This window comes from Alosa sapidissima, chromosome 24 (assembly GCF_018492685.1).
Source record: "Alosa sapidissima isolate fAloSap1 chromosome 24, fAloSap1.pri, whole genome shotgun sequence".
In the NCBI taxonomy this organism is placed as follows: domain Eukaryota; kingdom Metazoa; phylum Chordata; class Actinopteri; order Clupeiformes; family Clupeidae; genus Alosa; species Alosa sapidissima.
The window spans coordinates 7,180,398-7,207,923 of NC_055980.1; the positions used below are offsets into that span (position 1 = coordinate 7,180,398).

Here is a 27,526-nt window from a genome sequence, read left to right on the forward strand (position 1 = left end):
CACAAAAACATAAAAGTCACATCTAGAAAAGCAGTGTTTCAATAGTTTCCACAATACAATACACACACACACACACACTATGCAATAATGTTCATACACATACATTGGTCTTAGTTCACAAGAAAGTTAACAAAAATAAACGATTCTGCTCACCTTGGATTGTTTTGACATATAGCCACAGTGTCTCCTCCAGTTTAAAGTCTCCATGAATGACTTGGCTCCTGTACATCCCACTCTCGGAGTGTGTGACGTGTCTCAGTCTCAGACGTTTCCTCTCTGCAGGTCCTCAGTAAGAGGATGCTCGCTCTGCCCTCGTAGCCTCTCCCCTCTGTCCCCTGTCCATTCTTATACAGGTAAATACAGTCTGTCCTCTTCAGCCACTTCACTTCCATGGCAACCACGCTGGTCTCCATAGAGAGGGGACATGACAGAGTGACATCATCACCAGGGTCAGTGTGGATGTCAGCAGGAGAGGGGATCACCAGTTTTAACACATCTGTGGGGATGTGCATGTGACAGAGGCCTATCAGATATTGATGTTGATGTGCAGACAGATACACAGAAATTTTTCCCCCATTTGATATGGCTAAATTTGCATGAATAAGGATCGACCAAAACTAGTGGACTAAGTGGAGGAAAAATACATCACAGATTATTATTGACCTGTTTTTGGACAAAAACTTTTAGTAATTCATATTATCGTCACAATGCTAATGTATAATGCATTTTTTTTACATAACGTGCTATTTAGAGGATGAGCTACAATTTCATAAGAAAAGTTACAATGTCAATGTGATTGTCACACAATGTCAATGTCACACAACTGTGATTCTTATAGCAAACTTTCTAAAACTATTAATGCTTATAGCAAAACCACTCACTGAGTTCGCAAAACTAAAAGCACAAACACTGCTTTGCACTCAGTTTGCAATTTTGTAACACACACTTTGCACAACTGTAGGCACAATTCACTGCACAGCACTCTTTAACTGGAACTGTAAAAAATAATACACTGGCTCAACTGGCTCAAAAAATTGAGGTAACAATTTGCATGGATCTTTTTAAGTAATTTCAACTCAAGCCGTTTTTGAGTAAATATTGTGAGACTTATATAGTTAGAACCACTGAATTATATTTTATGGTCAAATTAATATAATTAAGTTGGTTCAACTTAATTAAGCTTTTAGAGGACAGATCAGATTGATTGTGCTAAACTAATTTAGTTCTTCTCACTATAAAAGTCTCACAATATTTACTCAAAAACAACTTGAGTTGAAATGACTTGAAACAATTAAAGGTAACAATTTGCATGGATCTTTTTAAGTAACTTACTTCACTTCTGTCTGAATAAAAGCACACAGCAATTAAAATTTTCTGAAAGCATTGTTTATTTTTAAAGCAATGGCAACTGGTCCAGTTGTGCAATGAATGAATGTAAAGATCCGTCTGAATTCGTCATTTATCTGTATAAAAGAAAGGCACAATGTTAGAAAATTTACCTCAAGACAAACAACAAAATGAACAAAATCTACAACGTGGTTTGCAGGGATTGACACAGAATATTTCTCAAACTTCAAAAATAAATAAATGTTGGCCTACCTATTATGTTCAGGTTAAGCTAAGAATGTCAAATGGCCCACAAACCTTCAGAAATAGTGACAATGTTAGGCTTAACTAGGACGACCAAAAATGATCCTCAAACACATGCAGTGTTAGAACTAGCAATGCTAAAATGTTAAGTGCTGAATACAGCTACCACGGTGAAGTTTGAAGACACCAGACAGCTAAATTTACCTTTACTAACTCCAAATTATCAAAGGCTGCAGGTAACTTTGAAGACGCCAGCTACCAAAGTCATCTTTTCAAATGGTTTAATTACTGTGCAAGCAGCAGCTAGCTTGGAAGACACGATAGCTAGCTAAATCATTCTTTTCAAATACTCAGCAAAAGGGCAAGCTGTAACATTAATTTCATATGTAGTGTCATGTGACAATGATTTTGATGCACTGTGTGCCGTTGTTTGATAGCTGTTGCTTTTAAAACAAACACAAAAATAGTAGGCTAGACTACTTTGCACGTACCTTTGATGTTCGATGCAGGCTACAGGATCCTGTGCCATCATTTCTGTTACTTCTCAGGCGTGGTCTGGAAGGTTCTGAACGTTTAGTCGTGTTATCAGCTTTATAAGTTTGGTCACGAGATTTACAAGTTTCAGTAACTTAATACTTATCCATTGTTAGGTGAAAGAAAGACTGTGTGTTGAAAATCCATATATTAATAAGTTGAGACAGCTTTCTTTCTTTTTCAGTATGACAAACTCCTTAAAATAAGTTGTCAACTCACCTATACATGTACAAGTAGCAAACTTAATTTTTTTTATGTCGAAAATGTTCTTCATTTTAAGTTTTATCTACTAACCTCATGAATCATTTTTTAGAGTGCACAACTTACTGTTTTACACTCTATTTCCAAATGATCAACACACTCCTGGCAAATCATACACATGTATGGCTATTATTTACACTATTTTGTCAACTCTGGCACGCTTTCTCATGTGAAAACTGTTTTAGATAATTAGTTCACTTTGCAATCAGCCTATGCACTATAAATAAGCCACAGGTAATGTACGATACAATGGAGGGAACAGGAAGAGTGAGAAGAGAAAGAAATAGCCCTTTTACAGGCAAAAAATCAGTCTACATGTGGGGTTATTGTCATGTCAGGCCTGGATATGGCATTCCAGAATATATTTTCCCCGGTGCCTTGGACTAGGACATTGCATGTGATGTAGACGAAATTTTGAGAGAGACGACACAATGTAGACTGATTTGTTGACACTGTTTGTTTCGATGTGTGTAAATAAACACCAATAGTTGAAGTTTGGATCCTTGCAGTTTACAGAACTATGACAAAAGTATGACCTCAAACTGACATAGTCTACCTTGTGCACAGAGAAAGCAAAAGCCAGATGTGTTTTTTATTAATATACCATCAGTGTGTAGTTGGCACATTGTGTGCTTATTATTATGATGGCTTGTGTTTACTGTTTGATACGAAAACACAATTTTTACGAAGGTGTGAAGAGTTAAGCAAGGTGTGTTGGCTTTTGCAAGAGAACTACAATGTTTTGCTGATTTGATGAAAGGTTTTCCTATTTGTGTGTAGAGTTTTGCAAAAAAAAATGTGCTTAAGCAATCAGAAAAAACTGTAAACATGAAAAACTGTACACATTGTTGAAGGCTTACATACTGCATGACCATAATTTTACTAAAATACTGAAATACTCCCAGGCTATTGATATAGCAAAAATAAGTTTATTCAAGTGTACTATGAGTATACTTATTTTTACTAAAACTGAGGCAGTACTTGAAGACTTTTTATAAACTATATTTTATATAGGCCTACAGTAGTGAAGTATACTGAAAAGTATAAACAAAAGTCTAAGACTAATTAATACTAAGACTTAGCCTACACTTATACTTAAATACTAAAACTTATACTTATACTTAGTAGCCTATACTTTTTATGTCTTTCTGCCACAAAGTACTAATACTTAGTATATCTTGCTCCAAGTGCATAATAAGGTTGAATATAGAACCCTGGCAGTAGATACAAACCTAGAAATTGTTGTGACTGAAATCTGGGGTAACATTGGAAGAATAACCTTATTGAATTACTATAATCCTTGTCAGAAACTAAATGGTGATTTAGTTTAGCATTTGCAGCCATCTTGAATTTAGTCACGATAAGTCGAGCAACAAGTAAGAATGAACAGGTATGATAAGGGATCAGATTCCAAAAATAATTCCGTGGAAATGCATGGATTCCAGTTGCTGCTACTGGAAGAAACTGGAATCCATGCATTTCCACTGAATTATTTTTGGAATTTGATCCCTTATCATACCTGTGCACAATCAGCAAAACTTTGGAGTGCAGGGGACAAGCCGAGATGGGCTATCAGACATACGTTCACACTCGGTATCATGTTTCAATACACTTTAGGTCCATATCACCCCGGAATTCTCCTTTAAATCTGCTAAGAAAAATAGTTGGAGGAATTACTGCTCCAGTTTGTCAGGTGAAACACCAATTACTCAACTGTGGTCCACGGTTAGGAGAATTAATGGAGTAGGGAGAAGTAACTTCCCTGTTCTAATAGATGGAGCAAAGGTAGCGGTATCCTCCTTGGAAAAGGCTAACCTCTTAGTTGAAGCCTTTAGAAAGATCCACAGCTCTGACAATCTTGATGAGGAAAGCAGGGAAATTAGGGCTCAGACAATAAGGAATTATGTCTTTCCCCAAGAGTCGCAATGTCGGGACTATAATGTCGTCTTTTCCCTAGATGAGCTTAAAGGAGCAATAGCTAAAAATAGGAATACAACCCCTGGAATGGACAATCTTTACTATAAAATGTTTAATCATGTATCTGATCTTGTTTTAGAAGAGCTTCTCAGCCTTATGAATGAAATCTGGAATCAAGGTAAGTTACCTAAGACCTGGAAGCATGCTGTTGTCATTCCGATTCTGAAACCGGGGAAGGATCCTAGCTCACCATCCTCATATAGGCCTATAGCCCTTACTTCGGTTGTTTGTAAGATCATGGAGAGGATGATTACAGACTGGTCCACCATTTAGAAGTGAAGGGAATATTGGTGGATTATCAAAGTGGATTTAGGAAGGGTAGGGGCACTATGGATAATGTGGTTGCTTTAGATCTGGAAGTCAGGAAAGCTTTGACCAATAAGGAGTCCCTTATTGCTGTCTTCTTAGATATTGAGACGGCTTACGACATGTTATGGAGGGAGGATCTCCTTATTAAATTAGTAAGATACGGTATTGAGGGAAGAATGTTCTGGTGGATCAAGAATTTCCTGGAAGAGCGTACAATTCAGGTTAGAGTAGGTGGATCTTTCTCAGGTGTGGTCCGTGTTGATAATGGGACCCCACAAGGTATCGTGATCAGCCCAGTGCTTTTTTAATGTCATGACAATGTAATGACATATTCATTGACCTAGGCCATGGTGTAGGGAAGTCGCTCTATGCTGATGATGGGGCCATATGGGTTAGAGGAAGAAACATCCCATTTAACTAAGAAGATTCAGGGTGAGTTAAAAACAATAGAGGAATGGGCATCTAAATGGGGTTTTAAAATCTCTGTCTCTAAGACAAAGTATGTTGTGTTTAGTCGTGCCAGGAAAAAGTGGGATGGCTCCTTGACCTTATATGGCACCCCCGTAGAGAAAGTGGATAGTTTCAAATATTTGGGAGTATGGTTTGATAGCAAGCTAAACTGGAACAGCCATATCTCTAAAACTGTAGTCAAAACTAAGGTGATTAACGTGATGAGATGTCTCACAGGCTTCTCTTGGGGGGCGGACAAGGGCACGCTCCTGACTGTTTACCAAGCCATGATAAGATCAATATTTGACAGTCGGTGCCAGGTTTATGGAGGGGCTGCAACATCTGTTCTGAAAAAGTTAGACATTGTTTAATCCAAAGCTCTGAGGATTTGCTGCGGGGCATTTACCTCCACATCTGTCTCTGCTCTACTCAATGAAACGGGAGAGAAGCCCCTATCCTTAAGAAGAATCCAGCTCTCTCTGCACTATTGGAATAGGTTAAGGGAGAAAGTTAGTGATTGCCCGGCAAGTGCCATCCTGGCTGACCAGGAAAACAGGCAGCCTTTCGTTATGCAATGCTTAAAATGGGCAAAAGATTTTAAGCTATTAGATCTAGTGCCAGCAAAAACCTTTAATTGGGGATCAGTCCCTAACTGGCTTCTCCCTTCCCCTCAGTTTGACTTCAAATTGCATGAGGACAAACACAATGAAGATGCAGAATTCTCCAGCGACTCATCTATGGAGTACATTCATCTTAACTGGGACTCCAGTGTGCAAATTTATACTGATGGATCCAAAGACCCAGAGTCGGGAAAAACTGGCTGTGCATTCTTCATCCCTCAATCCAACGTAAGAATGGGATTCAGACTGAATGATGATATGGCTGTTTTCACAGCAGAATCTGTGGCTATCCTGAAAGCCCTTCAGTGGATGCTGGAAGAAGGACCCAGAGATGCGGTAATCTGCTCAGACTCTTTTTCAGTCCTTAACAGTCTAAAAGGCCGGTCTTCAAATGCTAGGCCTGATCTTATCTGGGAAATTATTTTAAGTTGGTATAATCTTTATAAGCTAGGGCATGAGGTCGCCTTCTTGTGGGTCCCAGCCCATATGGGCATGATTGGGAATGAGGTGGCAGACAAAATAGCCAAGAAAAGTTTAGATAAAGATACTATTTCAATTCAACTCAGTCCAGGAAGAACAGAGCTGAGAGGTAGATTGATGGAGGGGGTTTTCCAGTGATGGCAGTTTCAGTGGGATCAGGATGTAAAAGGTAGACACCTTTATTCAATTCAGCCGGCTGTCAAGCCCACTAGCAACGTATCGGGGGATAGGTTCCAGCAAGTTACTTTAACTCGTCTTAGGTTGGGGCACTGCGCATTAAATGCCTATTTGCACTTAATTGGCAAGCATCAGGATGGGTTATGTGAGGTATGTAAAGTTTCTGAGACAGTTTCCCATGTATTGCTAGATTGCATTCAATACAGTGGGGTTAGGCGTGTACTTTTTATTGAACTTCATAGCCTGGGTGTTACCACTGCTACTATCTCTACTCTACTTGGATTGAATGATACTAAAGTCACATCAAGCCTAGTTAGGTTTTTAAAAGCTTCTGGCCTAGCTGCCAGAATCTAAGAGGCTGATGAGTTAATGGGCTGAATCATCCTGCAGGTGGCGGTAATGCACCGATAGGTGTCTAATCTGCCATTAAATCCTGAAGAAGAAGAAGATGGTCCCGCCCCTACCTGCCAGCCAATGGGAGCCGTCCAATTTTAAATTAGCGCTCACCGCGCCAATTCTCCCTTGCAAAAAATATAGCTTGCTAACGGTCTCGTTGACCCGTTCTCAACAAGGAAATGAGAAGGAGGAGAAGATATCCTAGCTAAAACGTAATTTTCAGCATTTTAACACGCCACAATGGCATTTGCCATTTATTATTTTAAGGACAAGACTGTGGAAGTTGGGAAGATTTCATGGATGAGTACTGACGACCAGCAACAATGTCCAAAAGTAATCACTCAGTGCCCTGATCTAGAAGAAGAAGACGGATGGATGGAGATAAAGTGCGTCATGAAAGGCAGAAAAAGACGGTCAGACGGTCCAGCCTTTTTCCCAGCAAAGGTTTTGATGGTTGGTGGTAAGTTGTTAATTGCATTGCTCTCAAAGTGAGGCCTGGACATAGGCTAGCTAGCTAACTTGTATAATTGTCAACTAGCAGCTATTGTTATTTACAATTTGCAATGTCGAGGATGAGAAAATTAGCCCTTGTTTTGGCGTTAACGTTAGATGCCGACGAGGACGGCAACGAACATTCCCGTTTGTCATGTTCACTCACAACTAGTTGTTCGGTTGGCACCTTTGACTTCTTTGTTTTGGTCGCCATTTTTCTTTTTCTATAGCTCTATGAAGGCAAAATAGGTAGTGAGTTTGGCAGAATAAATATAGATAAGTAATTCAGCTTATACTAGATAAGTAATTCAGCTTATACTGTAAGTGTACATTTAATTTTGAACTCTTAAACCCCATTTTGCACTCTTAAACCTACATGTTTTGCCTGTGGTAGTTTCTACAGGGTTTTCCATATTTTAATAGGTGTTTCAAAATGCAAAAGAGATCCCACAAGCTTTTAATTTGATCTTGTTTCTTACACAGACAACTACAGTGATCTCTGCAAGAAGAGGCAGGAATTCATAAATGGTGAAGACATCTGGGAAGAAGCAACCAAGAGGACGAGTAAGCCGAACAGCAAGGGGAAAGATGTGGAAGAGGATCATGAAGTTCCATCAAAAAAGGTAGGTACCTTGATAAATACCTTGGTATGACACACGTTGATTGTAAGTGACATTTCTTTATCATTTCTGGTGTGCATAAAACTAAACAACATAGTTATATGATTTTTGTTTTGAGTTAGGTTCTCTAGGTATGATCCATCAGTGGTGAGGTTGATACTGTAAATGCAACTAAATCATCATTGTCATGTTATAAACATATAAAACCGAATTATAATTTTGACAGAAGAGAAAGAAGTCAACGTGTGCTGAAAAACAGTCTGCAAACCAAATGATAGAAGAGCTGAAGAAGCAGCTGGCAAACAAAATATCTTCAGAGGTAAAATATTTGACTATTATGGTATTTTGAGTTGAAGCAATAATTATGGTGTGGATTTTCTGCCTGATTCTTTGATTCTTTTGATTTCACGTGTTTTGGTGTAGTCGACTAACTCAAATGAGGAGTCATCAGATGAGGAGCAGCTGCCTAGAAACTGGAGTGGGGTACAGAAGAAAGTGACAGAGCTTAAGAGAGAAATCAAGAGCCTGAAAGCAGACCATGGGAAAGAGATGCTACATGCTATGAGAGGTATTTTCTATTTATCAATTTAAGTAGCCTAGAGCAAATTCTAAAACGACAGCTTTGAACGACTGGAGATGTGCCTATACTGATTCCTGAAGTCAGACAAACACTGTGGGTGTGCAGGTCAGGCATAATGAACTAAACTTAACACAATAAACTGAAATTTTCGTATACTCCCATACTGAAGCATTGAAATCTGAACACCTGGCTTCAACCTGACATTTATAGGTTAAGGCTAATTCAGTCTCCTCCTGCTTCCTGTTCCTGCCTAATCAGCTCCTCTTCCAGTCATTGTCTTCATAACAAAAACGATTTTTTTTTAACACTAATTTAATGTTTTAATGGTCTCAAAACACAGTATTGACACAAAACTTTTGTTGCCTTGTTTTCATTCCCTTTACAGAGCTTCCAGCAGTAGTGACAACGCTGAAAGAGATCATAGAAAAACTCACAGTTCAGATCTCAACTCCTGCATCCACCTGGTCAACACCCACACCAGATCGACAAGTTTGTGCACCCGCCTCTCCTCAAGTGTTGTCTGACCCTGATGAAATGGTAAATACCTCAAAATGCATTGATAGTGTATGTGTTTATCCATGTGGGGAAAGGTTTGCTATACAATTTCCCTCTACACCTTGTGATTGTACACATAAGTTAGAAAGAAAGCATATTCATCAACTTTGTACTGGATGTATACAATTTATGATGGATTTGGAAATGCTATGATGATGCCCCCAAATTGCTCATGTTATGGGGTTAATGTATAGACTGTAGGCCTATGCATATTTACTGCACTGATGAATAGATAGATTTACAAAGATTTTTTTTTATGTAATTGTTTCATCATTATTTGGTGAGTAATATTTAAATGTTTTGCAGGTGCCTCTTACGCCAGGTTCTGATGTAAAAGTTCCAAGACTAAAGCTGAAGTCTCTGCGGACTGCAAGTTCAACTTTGTACATTGGGGATCTTGCGGTGCTCATCTATGGTAAAAACACACTGGCCAACTCAAGTTTGACCGGGAGGAAGTTCAGGGCCCACAAAGATGTGAAATCAAAGCCACAACTGGATCAAATCAAGCTTGATGCTATATTTGGTGAGTGCATTTAATTTAAAGGGACACCAGGCAACATTTTCGTGTTAATTACTCATCTTCCTAAGTCGGTATATGGTTAAATGACTCATTACAGGGCGAATGAAGACTCTCTCGCCCGCCGCTACTGCCTGTAGGAAGAATATCCTGCTTGCAAGTTCAATGTATCATACCCGCCGACCGAAGCAGGATCAGTTTACATCCTGCATTCACAGCAGAGGCAGGCTAACGTAACGTGATTGTTGCAAACGTGTGTATAATGGCAGAGGCGGCGAAGAAGCAGCAAAAACCCTTGACAGAAGCTGCAAAGAAAGGGAAAAGATCTTCAGACCGAGCGAGGGGGAGTTTCGTAGAGAAAAAGCTAGTGCTGGGCGGTACACCGGTTCACACCGTATACCGGTGTATATTTTCGTTATGATATGAATTTTTAATATACCGCCATACCGGTGTATTTGATTACACAACGTTTGGAGCGCTGCGCCGCGCGACAGTGTTTCAGACGGGACTTTTTTCACACGCACGCATGGTGCGACTGCGAGGCATAGCGGGGCATAGTGAGGGTAAACACAAGGTGTTTTAAGTTTTTCCCCTGAAGTATGACCCTTAAGGCTTAATTTCTCCTTAGGTAAGGGGTTTATTTAAGGGTGTTGCACAGAATACCTTAAATTGTTTCTTTAGTTAAGGAAAAACGTTAAGGGATACTGCATTGAAAGGGATTTACTGTCACGAAAATTCTATTGAGATTGTTCAACATTTGTAACTAGCTGGCTAGTAGGTGATGTCGTTAGTTAGCAACCCACCGAACACAGTGAAGTTTAATGATCTTATCATTCATCTCACCTTAAGAATATTCGCTGAAATTATCCAGGTAGCAAGTAAAGCATGTTATAGACATGAACTGAGCAATACTAGCTGGCTAGTTAGAAATTATCCTGACTGTCATCAGTGCACCAAAACCAACTTTTTTGTTAATATTTTGCCTAGTGAACCGAACCGAAGCTCATGGCAGGCTAACAAGACATCCACATCCACATGAAGTTAACGTTAGCCTACCACTAACGTCATGCAAATCACACAATAACAATAAGGCATGTTTCTGATAGGCCTATTGACAGAGTAAGCAGAGAGGTGTAGAGAGGATTGCAGAGAGGATTGTATAATTTTCAAAAAAGTATAATTATTGCAAGTTGCACTGCTTTTTGTATTGGTTTTATACAAGATGTTTGTGAAATTTGCACAGTAAAAGTTCTGTATTTTGACTGCAATTGTCTTTGGATTCTGATGCAGAATCATGAGTGGCTCTTTGTAAACAGCATCATTTTCTGGGGCCATGCAAAACTGCATTACCACTAGTGTTGAGTTATTCATGACAGTAAAATAGACCATCCTTAGTCAATGTACTGCAGCAATTCCTCTCTCAACCTGTAGAAAATGCTGTGAACATCTGATTATGCATGGGGGAAAAAATACCGTCATATACCGTGAAACCGTAAGAATTTTGAAAAATACCGTGATATACATTTTTGGTCATACCACCCAGCACTAGAAAAAGCATCAGGCTTGCCTGGTGTCCCTTTAAGGCAAAACTGGAATAATAGTTATAATCAGACACTCACTCACTCACTCACTCACACTATCAGTACTACAAATAAAAATATAGCTGCATGCAGCAATGTGGGGGCCAAGCAGTGCGCTATAGCAGGAATGGAGTTGCCATGGCATGAGCAAGCACTCACAGCAAGTTTGATTGCAATTGGATAAAGAATGGCTGAGAAATAAGCTCATTTACTTTGTTATAGTGCCCCTGCAGGCGCAAATTACACCAATGTCCTTGTGCATTCTCAGAATCAGCTACCATGTCCCTGGACTTCATACACCAAAGAGTTGCTGAGATGTGAGCTCAATTTGTCTATTACAGCACCCCTAGAGGCCAAATGAGACCACTTTCCTTGCATGTCCTCACAATCAGCTACTTTGTCTGTGTATTAAGTTTGGACTTCATACATCAAAGCGTTGCTGAGATACAAGCTCACTTCCCGTATTGCAGCGCCCCCTATAGAGGCCAAATGATGCCAATTTCCTAGGGCGTCATCATAATCAGGTAACATGTCCTTATACCAAGTTTGGACTTTGTACATCAAAGTGTTGCTGAGATACAAGCTCATTTCTTGTATTGCAGCGCCCCCTATAGAGGCCAAATTATGCCAATTTCCTAGTGCGTCCTCACAATCAGATACCAAGTCCCTGTACCAAGTTTGGACTTTAAAGTCCATTAAAGCGTAGCCGAGATATTAGACCACTTCCTGTTAGGCGGCATCGTCGCCATGTGTGATTGGCTGTCACGGGCAAATAAACTTGAAGTTAAAAAAATCTGACAAGTATTGTTTGTGCGGCTCGGCCTGAAGATCATCTCTGCCAAGTTCTGTGAAAATCAGATGAAATTTGTAACCGCTGAAACTTTTCGTAGAGTTTGGACTAAATCCAATATGGCGGAGGTCCAATATGGCGGAAAGTGACGGGATAGGGGTTGATGAACTCGGGATGGTCCAAGGATTCAGACGCTACCTCAATTGTGAAAATCAGACAAAAGAGTCAAGAATCACGCACCTGAACACATGTCCAGCGTTGAACTGGTGGTGGCACTAGAGTGTTCGGTGTATATGCATAAAAATTGCTGTGAGTGATTGGGACAGTGTCCTGACTTATGGTATCGAGTTTCGTTATGTTAACTCAAAGCGTCACCTAGATGTTTGTCCACTTCCTGTTTGGTGGCTTCATCGCCATATTTGATTGGCTGTGACGGGCAAACAAAAATGAAATTGAAAAATCTGACAAGTATCTTTTGTGCGGCTCGGGCAGAAGATCATCTCTGCCAAGTTCCGTGAAAATCGGATGAAATTTGTGACCGCTGAAACCTTTCGTAGAGTTTGGACTAAATCCAATATGGCGAAAAGTGACTTAATAGGGGTCATTGAACTTAGGTCGGTCCAGGGATTCCAACGGTGCCTGATATGTGAAAATCGGACGCACCGTTCAATGGTCACATGCGTGAATGCAATCCAGGTTCGACCCATTGGTGGCGCTAGAGTGTTGGGCATAGAGTTCTGTAAATTGGTGAGAGTGATCATGGGACAGTACTGAATCAGTGTGCCAAATTTCATAACTTTAGACCCAGCAGTTCAATTTTCGGCCAGATTTTGACCTGTTGGTGGCGCTAGACGGCTGGGTTTAGAGGTCCGTTAATGAGTGTGAGTGGTCAGTGGAGTGTCCCGAAACTTTCTGCCAAAAAATCTGCACTTTTTAGCCAGGCATTCTATGGGCTGCCATAGACTCCAATGGTGGAAGTGTAATAATAGGAAAAGCTAGTAACTCAATGGGTGCCTTCGCAGCTTCGCTGCTTGGCCCCCAATAAATTAAAAACAATACATACTAATGCTTCTATATGATGCTAAACAATCAATGTTTTTCAGTTGTCGTAAATCACAGAGGATTTGCACGTGAGGTCACCGCCAGCATGCTGCCCATTGTTTTGCCACTCAGTTACCACTCTGTCTTATTCAGTCTGACTGGGGTGTGTTGTGTGTGCAATCCCTTTATAACAGTTTTGCTGATTGCTGATTTAAGTTCAGAAATGTATCTGATAAACCATCCTCTCTGCCATGACGTGTGTTAATTGTGGACAGTGAATAAGAATAACATTGAGGTAATGTTTTGTTCTGTATGTGTTTTTTCATTCACAGCCCATGCCCAGACGAAATTTCCTGACACCACCATGCAAGATGTGAGACAAATCATAGGAAAGAAATGCAACAACATAAGCTATGCCAACCAAGTAAATGAAAAGAAGTCATAAAAGTACAGATTTTGTTTCTATCTAGTTATTTATTTTTGGTTCCAAAGGGGTGCACTTTTCTTTTACCTTTTTTGACAAGGAAGGACTTTAGTTCTTAGTTGAAGATGCTATGTTTACATTTTTACAAGCACAAGTTTTGCTTTACCACTTTTTACAAATAAGGACTTGATCTTGGAGAGACCATATGTCTACATTTTTACATGCAAATTGCAATTTACATGTAAGCACCTGTAAAATGTGTTTATGTTTATTACTGCACTGTGTTGTTCATGTCACTACAATGATCACAATGCTGTGGGTTTGTCATGGGTATGTTGTGATATTGAATACTGTACATGTCAACCAATCAAATGTCTTTGTTTGTTTGCTTTCATTTGAATTTTATACTCAGCCAATGATTATTTCTTATTTGTTTATGCCTGCGAAATTGCGGTGAAACTAAAGGTTCCATCACCTTAGTGAGGAGAAGGGTAGTGAGTTCCAGTCTGCCTGGAGTAAAGAGAGGTCACTGTTTCTCCTGCTCCGCCTGTCAGTGCTGTTTCGTGGAGACTTAGCGGTGATTTTATGTACCCCGGCCCACGAATGGTGAATTGTGCGAGTGAGTCACGTTTATGGTGATCAGTTTGGTGTGCTTCGTGTCTCTCGTCGGGTCTTGTTCAACTTGCCTCAGAGCTTACTGTTGAGCTAGTGCTACTGGTCGTTAGCTACTAGCTACTCTAGCTCTTGTTGCAGTTTTCCATCGGAGACTAACTCGTTTATACCTCCGGTGCTGGACCCACCGGAGCTACCCCTACGACTGCTTCTCCGCCGGTGCTGAGCCCACCGGAGGACCAACCGCCCTGCTACTGCTGGTGTTGCTAGCTACGTTGGCTAGATCAAGGCAGCTGCTTGCCTCCCGTCTGCACCTGGACAACGGTCGTCGGTTTGGCTGAGTGGAGTGAAACTGTTTGTTCGTGAGTACACTTACACTGACACACACACACACACACACACACTCGGATCGCCGAGCGACCGGCGAGTCGGATGGGCATTGTAGCGGTTGCTACCTTGCCTTTCAGCTCATAGAGCTGACTTCAGTGCACCAACGAGCTCCAACAGAAAGCCAGCTTGGGGGTTATATATTAAGACACGTATGGGGGTTAACATACGGTCTGTTAGCTTTAATGTTCAGCTGTAGCAGCTAAGTTAGGTTCCCTTCAGAGTGAATTGTTCACTCGCAAGTCTGCTTGTCAGGGTTCTGTAGCTGCTATCACTTTTACTTCTTATCGAAGCTATTTACTAAATAAATATTTGATTATTATATTTCATTAACTTTGGCTGTATTGGCAATTCATCTCTGTATGCATCCACCACTAGTGTAATTACTACTTACACATACATTATATATTTTTATTCTGTAAGAATACATTATGCACTAGCCTAAGGTAAGTGTAGTATTTTTACAGTGGAGGCACCGCGCTATTGAATGTATTGTCTTTAATTATTAGCCTACTGGTATTCAGGAATCTCAGCCAGCTCACCATTCCACCGCTGAGAATTCAGGATCCTGTTTGCGCCAATGTTTTATACTGATTGTAACTAGTGCCTGTGCACACCCGTTAAGAAGGGGTTAGATACATGCAACATGCACTTTTTCCTTTCATTTTCTCCATTAAGGAAATACTTGGTTTCATAGGTCTTTGTTTTTGAAATGTTTGAAAATATATCAAACTTGTTTTCAACATTCTGTCTTGTGATTTTGTAAATGCATCACACTCTTGTGTACATACAGTATGAGTAAACTTTAAGTTTATACTTAAAAGGAGTATATTTCCAGTATATAAATAGTAAGCTACAAGTATGCCAAGCAAACTTAAAGTATAACAAGTAAACTAGTAAAATAACCAAAGTTTATAACAGTATACTTAAAGTATACAATAATAGGGACTCGAAGTATATAACTAGTACAATGGCAGTTTCATAGATGTGACATAGCGGAGAAGCGACTGTGAGACTGTTTTGCGGCTCGCATCGAGGAAGCAAGCGTCATCAGCGTCACGGGTTGGCTTTGATGTGAGTGGTTGAAGTGGCACGTCAATAAAGATGAAAGGCAGGTGGTTTATCCAATAATATGTGCGATCCCAGATGGATGAGTGGAGCTAGGAGGAACGAAAATCATCTGGCGAGAGTCAGGTTAGTTTGCCCACCCCTGGACTAAACGTTTTCTGGTATAATTATGACCGCTGCATAGGACTCGAAGTATATAACTAGTACAATGGCAGTATATCGATAAGTGTACTTGTGGTATAGTTTAAAGTGTACGTTTGGTGTGGATGAACTTGACTGGCCTGCACAGAGTCCTGACCTCAACCCTATAGAACACACTCCTAAACCTTGGGGAAAGCCTTCCCAGAAGAGTTGAAGCTGCTATAGTTGGAAAGGGTGGACCGACGTCATATTAAACCCTATGGATTAAGAATGGCATGTCACTTAAATATGCGAGTCTGTCCTAGATTAAATACAAAGTACTACTACTCACCTTCAAAGCCCTCCACAACCTTGCTCCCCCCTACATCTACGACCTCCCTTACACTCCTTCCCGCTCACTCAGATCCTCTGACCAAAATCTTCTAGCTATCCCCGGGACCAGACTCTCCACCCTGGGTGGCAAGTCCTTCAAAGCTCATCTCAAGACCTTTCTCCTCCACACCCAACACATAGTTCCATCTTTCCTCCTACCCTTTTTTTCTCTTTGTATTGTTTTTGTTTGTTTGTTGTTGTATTTTCCTTTCCCTTAGTTATGTGACGGGTAGGAGTGGGGTAAGGCTAGGGGGTCACCTGATTCATTCACCTGACGTGTCATTCACGTGACCTGTTGTAGCAGGTAGATAGCTACCGGGTTGCAGGCCCTTTGTTAAAATTGAATGGCGCGGCAAACACAGTGGTGAGGGCACTGTTTTGCGTGGGGATTTTTGGCCGGCGGTGATTTAACAGAGCGGTACACTGCAGTCATCCTGCCCGTTTGGTCCCCTGGGCTTTTGTGCAACATTATCTGCAGTTCGCTTGGATTTGTTGGTTCCGAGCAAGAGGGCAGCCGACTAAATGCGTGCAGTTGCGGGGGATTTTAAAGAGGAACGACCTGTAGCCACTGTTTTTCCCACCACCATTGATTGTGTAGCCTATCATGTATTGTGATGCCTTACCTAAACCGACGATATAGTGGTAGCTCGTTTGTATAGGTATCCTAGCTCATATCGATAGTACATCCATACTGGTATCTTATTTGATCTAAACCTATTGATAGTCCATCCACATTGGTAGCTTGCAGTCCTATTGATAGCCCACCCACACTGATAGCTGTTGGTGATCCAAACCTAGTCCATTCATACTGGTAGCGTGTTTGATTTAAAGCTTGCTCATTCATACTGGTAGCGTACTTGATCCAAACCTATTGATAGCCCATTCATACTGGTAGCGTGCAGCCATATTAATAGCTTATCCACACGGGTAGTTTGCTTGGTGTCTTAAGCTGGAGTAGCAGCGGTCATACTGGAGCTGTGGCATTAGGCCTATTTACGTATGTGCGTACTTTGTGTGAAACCACCTCCAAGTTGTGTTTGTTTTCTTTATATTTTGGTGGTGAGGCTTATTCTTTTCTTTGTTTTCTTTTTCATCCTTGCCATGATTACTGTGTGTGTGCCCTATTTGGGGGTTGAAATATTTGCTTGAAGATTATGATTTCAATGGTTTGCATTTGTTTTGTAGTGGGTACCCCATACTGAATACGGCTTAATACTACAACAGTATTGATTAGAGTACATCTATCTATTCATCCAGCTTTTATACCATGACAAACTACGTCTAAAAATAAAAGTGCTTTATTTTTGTACACAGTCTCCTACTCCATTCATTCAGTTGAATACACCCTAGTGGGGAATTCTGGGTAATCTAGACCTGTGGTTTAATGGTGACTAGGTAAGCTTAATCGTGTAGGAGTCACAGTTACTTAAATGTAACATTATTATTATTATTATATTTATTCGCTCAACCATCTACAGGCCGATGGGTGTACAGTCACTAAATGTACACATAAATTAATTTATTTTAATTTTATTTTATTATTTAATTTATTAATTTTATTTAATTTAATTCCACGAAACATGGCATACCCCCAGATGATGACAGGTTAATCATACACATGAAATTTGGTGCAGTTCAGAACCTCTCAAATGACATAGGGACGATTAAAGAATAATAATATTGCATTTTCATTTTTTACCGGGGGTGTGCAAATCACAACGTGATTATGGGCTAGGTTGATGCAGGCCCTTGAGACCAACATACCATAAACATGTGGTCATACTTGGTGCCACAGTTCAGGTAGTTATTTAGGAAAAACTGCATTTTTTGGGTTTCGGGGGGCTCATCAAGGAGGGGGAGGGTGGGGGGAGGTGGCCCCCGGGGACCAAACAAGAAAAAAAAGAACTTTGAGAATCCCTATATGACCGCTACGCTAGCTATACAGCGGTCATAATTATACAGTTTACAAGGTCAATGTCGGGGAGCAGTGAGGGGTTAGGTGCCTTGCTCAAGGGCACTTTCAGTGCAAATATTCAAACTAGCTTACATTTTCCGTACTTCATAGATGATTTAGCCTATAAAACAATAGGCCCAGGCTGTGTTTGTAGAGCTGCAATGAATGAATTGAACAAACTCAACTGACAACAGGTAAATCCACTGATTCGGTCATTAAGGCTCTATGAAAACAGTACAACAACACACTTTTATCTTTCTCAAGTTTATTTTTGTATTCCGGGGTAAAGCAGCCTAATTGCCTAATTGTGTTGATAATAGTTTTTCCTACCGGTTTGCTGTTTAAACTGACAGACGCCGCCCTGAACTTTCCTGCAAGTACTGGTTTATGACATCAACCGCATCATCTCTGTTGATAGTTATGTCATATTTCTATATCTCAATCTGTCCATTTCTTTCCACAAAACCCACCAGAAGTAATCCTTTAAGGGGTTAGTTTTCAAATTTTGAAGTTACCAACTTCCTGAGGTGGGTCCTCTTCATTTCTGTGTCCATGGGGCACAGAGGTTCATGCTTGACAAATCATGTCCTTTGGTGTGAGGTTGGGACCCCATGTCGTGACATAGGTGACCTTATTTGTTTTTTCGCCCCTGCCCTTCAAGAAGTCTGTGCATGCCACTGGACTGCTGGATAACTTTTGTGGTTGTTTGATCAATGGCTCATCGAAAAGAGAAATTTAAAAAAAGTCTTTGATCATACACAAGCATGAATATTTTTTAAATTATATTCCATATTTACTCACTCCAAAAATGAGACTGCTTTTTTACAAGATATTAAACTGTTTGGAAAAGAACTCTGTCCCACCAACATTGCACAGAGCTTAGTCAAGCCATCCTTGAGTGCTATCAGATTAGCATGGTTGATAAGGTCTGTGGCCAGGGTCCTGAAAACCCCTTGTGCAGGAATGAAAGCTCAGGAGTCAGTTTGCCTGTTCTGCATATGTGCATCCCATGTTTTCTCAACTGAGCAGGAGGACAGGAGATGATGGGGAGGAAGTGGGATAATTGTGAGAGCGTAGACAGGAATGACAAAGCAGAAGAGGGAAAGTGGAAATAAACTGCTACACAAGAGATGTGGCAAACTCCTCACTAAACTCACAAACTTTCATTTGCAACACTATTTGCAAGGATCCTATTGGTGTGATGGACGGCTGTCGCTCAGCCCTCCATATGATAGCCTATATGATCATGTGAAGGACGTACAGTATAAACACCTGTTGTTTCAATTAGCCACTTAGGATGCACACTACGCAATGACCATCCAATGAAAATGTCAACAAAAAGCTTGCATGGCCATATTTGCAACTATTGGCAAAATTCAAGTTACCATGCCTGTACGCCTTTCATCAGAGCCACTTGTCCTGTTGCTGCTGTCATGAGGCTTTTGCAAGCTTTTGGGGGCATTAAAAAATTAACTCCAGCCAGTGATTATCCACTAAAACTCATCTTAGTTCCTGAAAGATACATATTCATATTTTTTCATGACAACATCACTTCATCATCTCCTCATCTCTGATATGGGAAGCTAACTGCCCCTGTCCCCAACACTGTATACAACTCTGCCTACTAGGCATCCAGTTTGACACTGCTTGCTTATGAACCTAAATATGCAGAAGCATCCATAGGAAAACCTTTTTCCAGAAATGATTTGGAAACCTCCATCCCGCAGGTCAATGAAACATGTGCAACGGCAGAATGACAGGCTAGATATGTGGATTCAGAGAGTTCTGCTTGCCACTAACCAACGCAAAAGTTTCCAAGATGGATGAGATAGACACAAGAGCCTGCTGCCAAGAATGCAGTTCTGCAACCCTCAATGGAAAGTGTGTCCAAGATGAGGCAGAACGGATGTCATGGTCATGCATATCACACATTCTTTACATGCATAAACAGACAAAACAATTATATTAGTTTATTAGATATTAGTTGAAAGGCTCGCTGATGGATGTCTCTGTGCTCCTAACCTTTCTAAACTTGTACAGCTAAACAAGCTAAACCCTCACTTACTACTCTCATATGATGCCAAAATCTCCAGTCCTCCTTTCTACATTTTACACTGATGAGTAGAAATCATAATCCAAAAGAACTACATAATTAAATTCTCCAGATAATACTGCCACTGGGTTAATGAAGGACAGTGACATTAATAGTATTATTCAGAAGATTTTTTGGATGGTGTGATGATATCTACCTAGTGGTTAATGTTGAAAAGTGCGCATAGTGAACACAGCTGGAAGGATTATTGGTGCTTCACTCCCCTCCCTGAAGGACATTTACACCACCCACCTCACCCGCAAGGCGACCAAAATTGTGAGTGATGCAAGTCACCCCGCTCACAATCTGTTTGATCTACTGCCCTCTGGGAAGAGGTACAGAAGCCTGCGCTCCCGCACTACCAGACTCACCAACAGCTTCATACACCAAGCCGTAAGGATGCTGAACTCTCTCCCTCCTCTCCCCCCTCCACCCTCAGCTACATAACATCCTGGACATTGGACCCAAAATGGCCGCCTGCACTACTCCACTTGCACACTTGCACACTTGTACACTTTACAACTGGTGTTGTTGTCCTGAAAACACAACACTTCTGCTGCTCTTACATAACTTGCACCACTATGTCACTTTCTTCTTACTTAGGTCAAACAGAACTACCCAAGCCTTTTATTGGCCTGTATTTGCACTAGTATTTTTATTGACTGTCTATGCACAATTTCAACCACATTTTGCTGCTCTTATTATTTCATTATTATATGTGCCCTCTTATTTACTTATTTACTTACTTTTTTATTTACTTATTTACTTACTTTTTTGTTTACTTGAATGTTATGTTTGTCTGTGGACCTAAATTGGTAAAATATGTCTTGTCTTCACCGTGGGATAGTGAGAAACGTAATTTCGATCTCTTTGTATGTCTGGAACATGTGAAGAAATTGACAATAAAGCTGACTTTGACTTTGACTTTGACTTTGAAAAGACAGGAGATGGTGTTTGACCCTAGAGGAGTGGATCATCACAGGCTTGTGGTTAACCAGAATAAAGTCATCTGGCATGTCTCTTTATAGAAATAGTTGCAATTTGTATAGATAGTCCTGCACAACAAGGATTTTTTTCCTGGTCTGAATACATTTCATGTGTATTTTGAGCTGTTGATCATAAAATAAACAGCTGCAAAAGATGCACAAGTACTGCACTTGCAAACCAAACCTTTTAGCTCTTTGGATGTCAAATTTGACACCAAATTTTCAATCAAAGATTAACGCTGAGTTCCTCACATATACAGTCAGCCAGAGAGTAATGAATGCGAACAAATCTGCTGCAAAACATTGCAAACGCAGTTGAACTGACACAATGTGTTGGCATTACGGGTTTAAACACATTCAATTCACGTAAAGCTATTCCAGTGCTTCTCCATAGTGGTACAGCAAATCTAAAATTAGTTCAGTGCTCAGCTTGACATTGTCCATCATAGTCACAAGGTTTTTTTTTTCATGAAAATCTAAACTCTTTTGTCCATCAGACTAGATTAACGTTCGCACCAATTGTTCATAATCCTTTGTCATGCAATATTTGAAAGCCTAATCAGATGTGTGTGTTGCATCTTCATAAATAATCAGTGTAGATGCCCTGGGCAGATGAGATTGGCATTGTCCACTGACAAGAATGCAGTTCCACAACTCTCCATGGAAAAACTACGAAAGGACACAAAATGCGTCATCTTTTGTAATATTTCATTTCCTTACTGGCACCGTTGTGCCCTTGAGCAAACCACTTAACCCCGAGTTGCTCTGGAGCAACTGGCCCTCATAACAACTGATGTATGTAAGTGTCCAATTCTAATGTCTCATGTAAATTCTGCATTCTAGCTTGAATGTGACCATTCCAGGAAATTGGCTTTCCTAATGTTTTACAAATAAGAACTGCTGCATGCGTTTGTCTTTACTCAAAACCTTCCTAAAACTATGGCAGAAAGAAAATTCAGGGCTGAACTGGTCCGGATTGTCCACCACCATTACCGTCCCCTCCACGACCTCTCCCTGTCTGCCCCCACTGGACCAGGTGGACTGTGGGTGTGTTTACCTGTGTGACGACTGCACAGTATGGCCTCCGTTACTGCCCCTTTCTCCTCTGCACTCTCCCCCATGCTTGTTAGGATGCTTTATAAACACATTTTCTGTTTGAGCTGCGAATTAGCACATACGCATATCTGGTAAGGTCTCTGACCAGGGTCCTGAAACCCATTGCAAGGATTGTGCAGGTAGGAGGATCCCTGTGCAGTCCTTGTGGAAGCAGGAACCAGATACATGCATGCACTGCACAAAACATTTCATAAAAAAGAAAATGTGCTGACAGAAAAATTACAGGACAATATTCTTCACTTTAATTTCCTTAAAATAACAGGAGATATTCTTTGAAATACTCAAATATTCATATGAACAAAGAATATTGTTGTAGTATATATTCCAAGTTGAGAGGGAGAACTTAATGGGAGGAGGAGGGAAGATAACTCTGCACACATTGACCGAATGATAAAGCGGAAGAGATAAACTGGGAATAAATTCCATGACACAATGATGTGCAAACTCATCACTCTTCCCACTTCCACAGGATTTTAAAACCTGTCATTCCTGTCATTTGATGCCACAAACTAAACATCTTTAATCTTTCATCTTTAGGACTTTAATCAACAGTGTAAATCACATGACAGGCAAGCCACCACAACCACCACATTTTTGCCTTTTCTCCTGTACAAATTCTTATATAGTACACACAATAGTCACACTCCCAAGAAATGTCCTGAGCCAGTGGTTTCATGGTCTACTTACTCAAACCTATAACAACTGCTCATACAGTTGGATACATGTAGGCATGTACAATGTTCAAGTTGGCCTTATGACATGGCAATAACAATAATGCCTACACACCAGACCTTCATCAGACGTGACGGGGCAAGCCCTTCCTCAGACGTGACACATCTGAGGGAGGGCTTAGCCTACCCCAAAATGTCAGGGAGGGCTACCCCAAAACGTCACATTATCATCTCCATCTCCTCTCTCGGGCGCTCTCTTCCTCCCTCTCTTACACACATTCCTGCAACTCCTTTTCCAGTTGTTCCATACTCCCTCTCCTCTCTCTCTGGCTTTCCTCTCCTTTCTGAGGGATTCTCTCCATTCCCTGGGTTCACTGCTATAGTAACTGACACTGTTACCTGTGCCCACATTTCTGCACGACCTGTATAGTCTCCTGCAGCTGCATGCTCCTCCATGTCCTCTTGTGGCATTTCTCCTCTACAGGTGAAAAGAATAAGGGTCTCTTTCCAACAGCAAACACCGTCTCTTCATCCTTCAGCCATTGGTCTACAGTACCCAGCGACACAGGAATGACCAGGAAAAAGGCCTTAGGTGCTGGAGCTGACAGCATACACAGCCCCACATCCTCTCTCTTAAGTTTCCCTGGAAGACTCCAGCAAAAAGTCTGATTTCTAACAGAACAGTTGTTCAAAACCTTTCTTTTTAGTAAACCCTGTGTACACAAACAATGTTTTCAATGCTCGAGTGCACGTGTAGAGACCCTGTGATACTTAGAGCAAAATTTCATGTTGTGTCGAGCCTTCTTAGTGTTTTAAAAACAGTGATCATAGTAGGGCCCCTAGCACTCCCATTCAAAAGGCCATTTGACCCAAAACGACAATACGGTCAATCTTAAAAGAGGCGTTTCCATCCTAATTATGCTTTTAAATGAAAGTTAGTTAGATTCACAAAAAGACCCTTGGTTGCATTTTGGCGAGAGTTACGCTTTAGATAGATAGATAGATAGATAGATAGATAGATAGATAGACCAGCATAAATAATATGGACAAATAAGAGAGTAAAGTATAATGTAGACAAGGTAATATAACAAACTAGTACGTCAGTGTTGGCTGACCAGTCCAGTTTATTGTCCAGGTGGAGACCTAGATACTTGTAGGTGCTTACCACCTCCACATTGACCCCATCAATGGAGACTGGTAGCAGAGCAGGCTTAGACCTGCGGAAATCCACCACCATCTCCTTGGTCTTTGAGGTGTTGAGTTGAAGGTGATTGAGTTTGCACCATTGCACAAAGTCCTCCACCAGGCTCCTGTACTCCTCCTCTTGCTCGTCCCTGATACACCCCACAATTGCAGTATCGTCAGAAAACTTCTGCATGTGGCATGACTCTGTGTTGTAGCAGAAGTCAGATGTGTACAGGGTGAACAGGACTGGAGAGAGCACAGTTCCCTGTGGCGCTCCGGTGTTGCTGATCACAATGTCAGAGAGACAGTTCTTCAGTCTGACGAACTGTGGTCGCTTGGTCAGGTAATCTGTAATCCAGGTTACCAGGTGATCGTCCACACCCATCTGCAAGAGCTTGTCTCCCAGTCTGAGGGGTTGGATGGTGTTAAAAGCACTTGAGAAATCAAAGAACATGATTCTCACAGCACTTTTCCCCTTGTCTAGGTGAGAATATGTCCTGTAGAAGATAAGTGATGGCATCGTCCACGCCCACTTTCTCCTGGTATGCAAACTGTAACGGGTCTATTGCATGGCGTACTTGGGGTCTGAGCACACCTAAGACCAGTCGCTCCATTGTCTTCTTCACATGTGATGTTAGAGCGACAGGCCTGTAATCATTAAGCTCACTGGGGTGTGGCTTCTTAGGGATGGAGGTGAGACATGATGTCTTCCACAGTGTTGGAACTTGTCCGAGACGTAGACTCAAGTTGAAAATGTGCTTCAGTGGCTCCCCCAGTTCAGCAGCACAGGCATTGGACACAGTCTGTCAGGCCCGGCTGCCTTACAAGGATTACATTTTTTTAAATGATAACTTACTTGATCAGCCGTGATGATGGGAGTGGAGGGTGAGGAGGAGGAGGGGTGCTTCTGAGAGGGTTGTCGTGCGGCTAGAGACTGATGGCCGTTGACTGAAGCCATTGTTGCCGCACTGCTCGTGGTCACCATGTGGGGGAGAGGTGCTATAGCCTGATCTGCAGTGATGATGGAGGGGGGAGGGGGAGTGCATCTGGGGTCTGATGGCTGTTGACTGAAGTCATTGTCTCCTCGTTGTTCGTGGTCGCCATGTGGGGGAGGGGTGCAATATTCTGGTGGAGGTGAGTGTTGCGCTGGTAATGAGGTGGTGTGGGGGTGGGGGCTGACCACCTCCTTGATGTCCCTGTCAAGGCTGCCAGAGTCTTGGACACCTCAACAGGCACAGGCAAGGAGGCATCAGGCGGGGGCAGGGCGTGGGGTGATGGGGGCTCAGATCATTGGATGTCCCCGGGATGCAGGTAAGGTAAAGAGGATAAATGATGATGGAAGGGTGGAGATATTTGGAATCAAAGACAGTCAAAGCTGTTAGGAGCATCACCTGGGAAGCACTTGTAATTCTCATAATCCTCCGAGCACTGCACAAGGAAGACCTTTGGCTGCTGAAGTAGCTCTCTGCGTGAGACCAGTGTCTCGGTGACGTCTTCGTCCAGAGTAAAGTACCACCAACCCAGTGTGACGACGCACACAGGTAGAGCTGCACACCACAACAACGATCCAGCTGTCCATTTCCACCCAGAGGCCTGTCTCTGTGCATTTCCCCTAGTCACCACAGCACAGGTCATACAGGGTCAGAAAACATCTGGCCTGTACATACTTGAAACTAATTTCTCATTCAGACGAAGCCCTGCTACTTGGGGGAAGTGATTTGTAGGCCTACGCAGCACCTGAAAACCTCTAATTTTACTCCTGCAAATCCCAAGTAACAGTTCTTTAGTGTATATACTTAGAAAATCGCTGTGTCTCATTTTGCATTGGTATTTGAACATTTATACTACACAAGTCACATCACAACAATGTTGGGGTTCTTGTCACTTTTGGGAGCTATAGGCTAGTTGGTGACCACCCCAATGAACTATGCTAAGCTAAGGTAACGGTGGGTGCAGCAGACTGAGTTATTGCACACACAGAGATGAGAAGGTTATCCTCTAATTCTGGGGGAGACGGCAAATGAGCTCATTTCTAAAAAATGTTGGTGTGTTCCTTTAAGCGATGGGCTCCAATATGCTGTTCACTGGGTCATTGACTAGGATCACTATCACCGAGTTACAAATTTCGAATCTGGAAAAGTCTTTCAGCTAAAATTCCCTCTCAAGCTTTTATGCTGTTAATCAGGGTGCTCATCATTCCATTTACTGTTTATGGCAAAACAGGAGAATCTTTGTGAGTTTCATAACAATTTAAATTTCATTTTAGAATTTTCTGTGGATTTGTTTGCAATCTGTGGATCCTCAGGTGAATGAAAATACCCATAATCCTCTGTGTTGACATGTCTTGGAACAGCGGCCATAGACCTCTCCAGAATAAGTCCCGCCTCCTAACTTCCGTATCCATCCAACCAGACATGTGGACTCGATTCACATGACTTGGACTCGAGTCAGACTCGAGTCATGATTTTAATGACTTCAGACTCGACTTGGTAAAATTCGGCATGACTTGCGACTCGACTTGGACTTGAATACTATTCACTCGAGACTTGACTCGGACTTTGCCTCTTTGACTTGTAATGACTTGACATGTCTTGAGTCAAACAATACATTTCCTGATCGTGGACCAGTCACCCCAAAGATGCTTTCACTTCCGCGACGGAAAAAACAAAACACATATAGTGGCAGAGCACAGTGATCAGTGCTGCTTTTACCACCACGCATCACGCAGTGTAGGGCACCAAGAGACAGAGAAAGGACCAACATTAAATAAATAGTAGCTTTACTGCAAACTGGTTTGCACTCTTGTTAGAGAACGTTTACAATATCAAAATGCACCATCAGCATGTTACATAAAGATGATACTTTTCGGGTCCTCTCCATTAAGATCCAAATTGAACACTGTAAAAAGTTTAACGTAAAATTTACAGCAACTTGCTGGCAGCAAATAACCAGCAAGTTGCTGTATTTCACTCTACAGTACACCTACTGTATGTGAAATCACAGTACCTATGCCTGATACTGTAAATGCAAACTACAGTAGTACTACCAGTGCTGTAATGTATACAGTATTGAATTGTCTACCGTATTTTTAATCACAGTACTTATGGATCATACTGTAACTTAGTACAGTAGTAATACCAGTGCTGTAATATTATATACAGTAATTTTGGGAAATTCATATCCTGCTTTATCTACAGCCAGGATAAATTTCACTAGGCCTAGGTATGGTTTAGGCTACACAAACTTGCATAAATAACCATTGACAACTTGTTATCAGTTTGAAAAGCAAGTACATTTATTCACTTTTTTCCGTTTAGAAATTCTCGTGTGCTGCATCCTAACGTTAGACCAACGGTTGCAGTCAGCCTGATCCACCACCAGTAGCAGAGTGAAGCAGCACCTAGCAGAAATAGAAGAAAAAAAGATAAACAGTATTAGATAACAATTTTCAACTGAAACTGAAGGCTACTTACAAGTGAAACTTTAGAATAATAATTTATATATATACTGTATGTTTTTTGAGTTTACTGTCAAAATGCCAGGCTGAAG

General features: G+C 41.3%; 1 protein-coding gene across 2 annotated transcripts; it reads left to right on the forward strand.

Moving 5' to 3' along the window:
• The first annotated feature begins 6,896 nt into the window (after positions 1-6,896).
• On the forward strand, positions 6,897-15,135 carry LOC121700419. 2 transcript variants are annotated; one of them, XM_042083352.1, is made up of 7 exons: positions 6,897-7,254; positions 7,770-7,909; positions 8,136-8,225; positions 8,330-8,474; positions 8,872-9,023; positions 9,348-9,564; positions 13,302-15,135. In XM_042083352.1, the coding sequence occupies exons 1-7, from the start codon at positions 7,035-7,037 to the stop codon at positions 13,412-13,414; spliced, it is 1,077 nt and encodes a 358-aa protein (XP_041939286.1). In that variant the 5' UTR covers positions 6,897-7,034; the 3' UTR covers positions 13,415-15,135. The 2 variants fall into 2 exon arrangements, with proteins under 2 accessions (XP_041939286.1, XP_041939285.1); XM_042083351.1 differs by having other exon boundaries at positions 6,898-7,254; positions 8,133-8,225.
• Positions 15,136-27,526: the final 12,391 nt, after the last annotated feature.